The sequence below is a fragment of the Chiloscyllium plagiosum genome, chromosome 30, assembly GCF_004010195.1.
Source record: "Chiloscyllium plagiosum isolate BGI_BamShark_2017 chromosome 30, ASM401019v2, whole genome shotgun sequence".
Taxonomy (NCBI): domain Eukaryota; kingdom Metazoa; phylum Chordata; class Chondrichthyes; order Orectolobiformes; family Hemiscylliidae; genus Chiloscyllium; species Chiloscyllium plagiosum.
In genome coordinates this window covers 5,298,326-5,305,290 of record NC_057739.1, presented here as the reverse complement: position 1 = coordinate 5,305,290, position 6,965 = coordinate 5,298,326, and the positions used below count along the sequence as shown (strand labels likewise).

At 44.9% G+C, this 6,965-nt stretch overlaps 1 protein-coding gene across 1 annotated transcript in view; it reads left to right on the top strand.

Moving 5' to 3' along the window:
* The first annotated feature begins 2,643 nt into the window (after positions 1-2,643).
* Positions 2,644-6,965, top strand: part of bspry (B-box and SPRY domain containing) — a 37,979-nt gene continuing 33,657 nt past the window's right edge. The window contains exon 1 of the mRNA XM_043719857.1: positions 2,644-3,149. Within this exon, the coding sequence (XP_043575792.1) occupies positions 2,673-3,149 (477 nt within the window). The 5' untranslated portion in view covers positions 2,644-2,672. The remainder of the gene's footprint in view (positions 3,150-6,965) is intronic.

Sequence of the window (6,965 nt, the reverse complement as noted above, 5' to 3'; positions counted from 1 at the left end):
GGCCCAACAAGTCCACACCGACCCACCGAAGCGCACCCGGAGGAAACCCACGCAGACACGGGGAGAACGTGCAAACTCCACACACTCAGTCGCCTGAGTTGGGAATTGAACCCAGGTCTCTGGCGCTGTGAGGCAGCAGTGCTAACCACTGTGCCACCGTGCCGCTGATCTTGTTGAATGGTGGAGCAGTCTTGAGGGGCCGAATGGAGAGGGATGGAGAAGGTGGGTGGAAAGGAAGGGGGAGGAGGATGCCTCCCATCCCTTCTGTCTCTTCTATTCCTTCCTCATTCCTTAGCATCTGTTCCTTCCTCACTCTAACAGTCCATCGCATCCTCTTATTCTCCATCTGTCCATTTCCTTGCCCTATATAGAATTCTATTTCAAAATTGCGCCTCTTTGCACATGTGCAGTATACAATGACATAGCTTGTTTGAAATTATGTACAGTTTTGGATTAGCGAATAGTTGCTCACAATTGGGGTTTCGGCAACCACTGGTGTATTGTAAATATGACCCATAATTTGATAAGGTGTAGTGAAGCATCTCAGAGTACCACATACAGTATTTAAATCAACAAAAATCTGGTTTATTCATGTATTCAACCCAGGCATTGATTGTGTCAGTACGTACACACTCAAGTATACAAGGAAGAAAGAGAAAAGATGGAAAGGAAAGAAAGACTACAATTAGGAAATAATTTAGAAGCTCAACATTATGAGCATTAATGCACATTTTTTTTACTTAAGTCTCGAAACCCTTGGCCAGTGAAGGTTCCTTTTTCTCGGCTTATCTTCCAGAATCACTTCTGATAGTGGCTTAGAGCCGTGTCTGTGTTCTGGGTTCCCTTTTCAGGTGAATGTAGGATTTCTTCCAGAAACCAGGTTTCAGAGAGTTTGGGACAAAAGGTCGGCCTAGCTAAGCCTGGTGTTCTGTCAAGGCAATGATGTTAACAGAAGACTAGCTTTTCCTTGAGTCTAGACAGTAATGTTAAATTGGTCATGGGACTGGGAATTTTTGTGCATGTGACAGGATGCTTAGAAAGTTACTTTAGCTAATAGTGTAGTTTATGTGTGCCTTGTCGTGACCACTACTGGCTTGTATGAGATAAATATTGCCTTTAGCTCACTTCAGGCATAATGTGTTTCAATAGCACCCCCACCCTTTTTGGTCAGAACTAACAAGAGGCATCTAAATTCCTGGTCTTTTTGTGGTGCACACAATGCAAGGCTATGACATTCCAGAAGAATAATATAAACTCTGTCCTGGTTACCACTGACTGGAATTTTCCAGGAAGTTTGGTTAACTGGTATCACCTAATTTGCAGTGGCTATATTTTAAACCAGCAAAGTTCATTTCAAAATGTACACAAGGAAGTATAGCTTTTAAAAACATTTTAGGATCTGTTTCTGTGCTGTGTAAACTTATCTCTCTTCATGACTTGCAAGCATTTAGAAGTGACGTGCTGATAGAGTTCCGAGTGTGCAGCCACACATGTTGTTAATTTGTGGATGTGAGTTGCCAAAATCAGCAATTTCTTTTTCTTTAAAAATATACGTTATTAACAATATTTATAAAAGTATGTAGCATAGTTCAAATTACACATCAAAAGTGCAATATAGTTCAATACAGTGATTCTGTAAGATCAGCCAATGGAAAAGGACCTTCACTGCTCATGGACTTCAGGACTTAAGTAAAAAAAAGTGAATTAATGCTCATAACTTTGCGTTTTTAAATTATTCCAAATTGCAACCATTTTTATTTTAGTTTCCTCTTTCTTCCTTGTTTGCTTGAATGTGTATGTGTTGTGACAATCAACTAGTGGGTTTGAATCCATGGATAAACTAAACTTTTAACCCTGAGGAGAATTTGTTGTACGTCATTTAAAATTTGCACGTCACAAAGTGTTTTGGAGAGAACACACCAAAATCTATTTCAAAAAAGAAAGAAATAAAAAAAATACACACATGGCTATGCTTACAAATGAAGAGAGTAATAAAAATAATTAAATGCACCTCTTATTTGTAACACTGTGTATGCCCCTGCCCCTGCCCCTATACAAACCCCAGATAAGATTAGAGTGGTGCTGGAAAAAGCACAGCAGGTCAGGCAGCATCCGAGGAGCTGGAAAATCGACGTTCCGAAACGTTGATTTTCCTGCTCCTCGGATGCTGCCTGACCTGCTGTGCTTTTTCCAGCACCACTCTAATCTTGTCTCTGATCTCCAGCATCTGCAGTCCTCATTTTCGCCACATACAAACCCCAGCTAAGTATGTCTCAAACTTGCAAACCCTGTCTATGTCTCAGCTTCTGCTGTCTGCGTGCGAGGCCAGGCTTTTGAGAGAGATGCTTCAGGTATCAAGCATTAAATGTGATGGTTAAGTTACCATTGTAGCTGTTGTAGTGACACGAAGATGCAGAGTCTGTATTTGAGCTGTACCTGACTGTCTACAAACAACATGCAACACTTTACATTGTGAGGTACTTTGGGCCTTTGCTGAAAGGCGCTATAGAAATGCAGTTACTTCATTACTTCAATGCAGCGTTTCGATTGACTGCGAAATGTTCGTGTGGAGGACTGAGTGCCCTCTACCAGAGTAAATGTGGTACACATTTCCCATTAATTTCTTGCGTCCTGGAGTTTGAAAGTGTTACTTCTTGCACTTTTTTTGTAAAATGCTTTTTGATAAATGTATTCTGAAGGTTCGGTTTGGTGATTGCAGTTGCCTCTCCCTCTCCTGTATTTCCTGCACTACTACTTTCAGCTCTCTTCCTACTCCCCTGCTGACCTTTGAATGGATCTGTATTTCCGCATTCACCTGGAACCGGCCGCTCGGCTCCTCTCCGACCATGTCCCAGATGGAGAGCAGGGACTCTGAGCCCACACAGCCAGCCCCGGTCTCCGCTGCCTGCCCGAGCTGCTGCCGGGGGGAGGAAGGGGAAGCGAGCCGCCCACCCTGCACCTGCCGGCGGCCTGGCAGCCAGCTCCTCGCTGCCCCGGCCCCTGACTGCGGGGAGTGCCCGGTGCACCGCGGTCAGCCCGGCTGGTACTGCCTGACTGAGGGCAGGGCGGTGTGTGCTCCCTGTGCCATCCCGGGACCCTGCAGCAAGCACCTGGGAGCCAGCATCGGGGAGGCGGCGGGCCGCATGAGGGTGAGTGAGAGATGGGGAGGGCACCAGGGGGAAGGACCAGGCACACGGCATCAGGGTCGATGAGGGCATTCATAGAGCTGAGGGGTATCAGGGTAATGGAGAGCTGAGGGGTATCAGGATAACAGAGAGCTGAGGGGTATCAGGATAACAGAGAGCTGAGGGGTATCAGGGTAACAGAGCTGAGGGGTATCAGGGTAACAGAGCGGAGGGGTATCGGAGTAACAGAGAGCTGAGGGGTATCAGGGTAATGGAGAGCTGAGGGGTATCAGGGTAACAGAGAGCTGAGGGGTATCAGGGTAATGGAGAGCTGAAGGGTATCAGGGTAACAGAGAGCTGAGGGCTATCGGGGTAACAGAGAGCTGAGGGATATTGGGGTAACAGAGAGCTGAGGGATATCAGGGTAACAGAGAGCTGAGGGGTATCAGGGTAACGGAGAGCTGAGAGATATCAGGGTAACAGAGCTGAAGGGTATCAGAGTAACAGAGAGCTGAGGGTTATCGGGGTAATGGAGAGCTGAGGGATATCAGGGTAACAGAGCGGAGGGGTATCAGGGTAACAGAGAGCTGAGGGGGTATCGGGATAATGGTACCCAGAGCATCATTTGGGAGATTGGATGTAAAGGAAGGCTGTACCCAGATGTGGTATGGGCTGAGCCCCCCCCCGGGATCTGCAGTAGCAGGAGACTGCAGTGGTGTGATCTGGAGAATGTACTGAATCATCAGTACGGGGTTCAGCCAAGGGTGTTATGGCCTTGGTGGCTGTGGTGACTGACTCTGGGTGTGAGGACATGGATCATTCTGTAGACTGTCCTCCCTCTCCCTCATGCTGAGATCATGTTCCAATCCCTGAACCGATGGATGAGACTGCCTACTGCCCAGGAAGGGACAGACCTGTCAGCAAAAAGACTCCCAACTAACAACTCTGATTCAGCCCAGCGGTCCTTACTATTATTCGTATTCCATAGAATTTAACAGTAATTGGCTAATATTTGTAATTCCTAGTCCCACTCCCAAGAAGAAACCTTTTCTACCAAATTAAAACTTCATAATCTTAAAGATTGCTGTCAGATCATCCCTTAACCCTCTGAGTCACAGGCCAAAAAAAACCCAGGCTGCTGCTTCGGTAATGAAGGAGCATTGCACTGTCAGAGATGCCATCTGTCAGATATGGTGTTAAACCAAGATTCCCATCTGCCTGTTTTGGTCAATGTAAACATCCCCATGGTACTGTTTCAGAAAAATGGAGGGGACTAGTTCCCAGTGTTTTGGACAATACGTATTCCTCAGACAACAGCATCACAAAGACGGATTATCGTATTGCTGTTTATGGGAGCTTGCTGTGCACAAATTGTCTACTGCATTTCCTACATTACAACAGTGACCACACTTTAAAAAGCTCTTGATTGGCTGTAAAAATGTTTTGACATGTCCAGTGATTGTGAAGAACACTACATAAATCTAGTCAGACAGCATGGAAACAGCTCATTCAGTCCAACTCATTCATACCAAACAAGTTTCCCAAACTAAACTAGTCCCTCTTGCCTGAATTTGGCCTAGATGCCTCTAAACCTTTTCTATTCATGTACCTATCCCAATATCTTTTAAACATTGTAACTGAACCCACATCTACCACTTCCTCTGGCAGTTCATTCCACGTGTGAACCACCCTTGGTGTAAAAAAGTTGCCTCTCAGGTTCCTTTTAATTCTTTCTTATTCCACCTTAAAAATATGTGCCCGAGGTTTGAGCTTCCTCACCCTAGGGAAAAGATCTTTGCTATTCACCCTGTCTATGCCCCTCATGATTTTATAAACCTCTATAGGATGACCCCTCAACCTCCTATGCTCCAGCCTGACCGGCCTCTCCTTATGACTCAAACCCTCAGTTCTGGTAGCATCTTTGCAAATCTTTTCTGCACCCTTTCCAACATAATGCTGTCGTTCCTGTAGCAGGCTGACCGAAACTGTTCCAAAAGGGGCCTCAACATCTTGTACAGCCCCAACATGACATCCCAGCTTTTATACTCAATGTTTTGAACAAGTGTGCCGAATGCCTTCTTCAACACCCTGTGTTCCTGTGATGCCATTTTCAAGAAACTGTATAACTGAACTCTTAGGTCTCTCTGCATCGATAGCACTCCCCAGGGCTCTACCATTAACTGTGTAAGTCCTGTCCTTGTTCGTCTTACCAAAACACCTTGCATTATCTAAATGAAACTCCATCTGCTGCTCCTCAGCCTGTTGGCCCCAGCTGATCAAGTTCTCATTGTAATCTCAGATAATTTTCACTGTCCATTATACCATGCTACTTATATTCTCATCCAAATCGTTTATATGAATGACAAACAACTTTGGATCCAACACTGAACCCTGTGGAACACTGCTGGTCACAGGCCTCCAGTTCAAAAAACAACCCTTCACCACCATCGTCTGAATCCAACCATCAAGCCAATTTTGAATCCAATTAGCAAGTTCTCCATGGATCTCATGTGATCTAACTTTACTAACCACTCTACGATGCAGAACCTTGTCAAAGGCCTTGCCAAAATTCAAGTAGACACCATCTACTGCTCTGCCCTCAGCTATCTTCTTGGTCACGTTCTCAAAATACTCAATCAAGTTTGTGAGACACAGTTTCCCAAACACAAGGCCATTCTGACTATCCCTAATCTTCCCTTGCCTCTCCAAATGCATGTAAATCCTGTCTCTTAGAATCCCACCAACAACTTACTCACCACTGACGCCAGGCTCACCATGTAATTCCTTTTCTTTTTTTTCTGAGAAAGTTTCATTATAGTTGTAGAGTCATAGAGATATACATCATGGAAATACACCTGTTGGTCCAACATATCCACGCTGATCAGATATCTGAAATTAATCTGGTTCCCCATTTGCCAGCACTTGGCCCATATCCCTCTAAACCCTTCCTATTCATATACCCATCCAGATGCCTTTTAAGTGCTGTAATTGTACCAGCCTCCACCACTTCCTCTGGCAACTCATTCCATACACTGCGTGAAAAAGTTGCCCCTTAGGTCTCTTTTAAATCTTTCCCCTCTCACTCTAAACCTATGCCCTGTATATTTGGACTCCCCCACTCCAGGGAAAAGACCTTGGTCTATTTACCCTGTCCATGCCCCTCATAATTTTATAAACTTCTACAAGGATACCCCACAGCCTCCGATGCTCCAGGGAAAATATTCAGCCTCTCCCTGTAGCTCAAACCCCCCCAACCCTGGCAACATCCTTGTAAATCTTTTATGAACCCTTCCAAATTTCACAAAAATCTTCCTATCACAGGGAGACCAGAATTTCATGCAGTATTCCAAAAATGGTCTAACCAATGTCCTGTACAAGTGCAACATGACCTCCCAATTCCTATACTCAATACACTGATCAATAAAGGCATGGATACCAAACGCCGCCTTCACTATCCTATTTACTTGTGATTCCAATTTCAAGGAACTATGAACTTGCACTCCAAGGTCTCTTTGTTCAGCAACACTCCCCAGAACCTTACCATTAAGTGTATAAGTCTTGCCCTGAGTTGACTTTCCAAACTACAGCACCTCACATTTATCTAAATTAAACTCCATCTGCCACTTTTCAGCTCATGGCCGATCTGATCAAGATCCCATTTTACTCAGAGGTAAGCTTCTTCGCTGTCCACTACACCAATTTTGGTGTCACCTGCAAACTTACTAACCATACCTGCTGAATTCACATCCAAGTCATTTACATAAATGATGAAAAGCAGTGGACTCAGCATTGATCCATGTGGCACACCACTGGTCACAGGCCTCAGTCTGAAAGGCAACC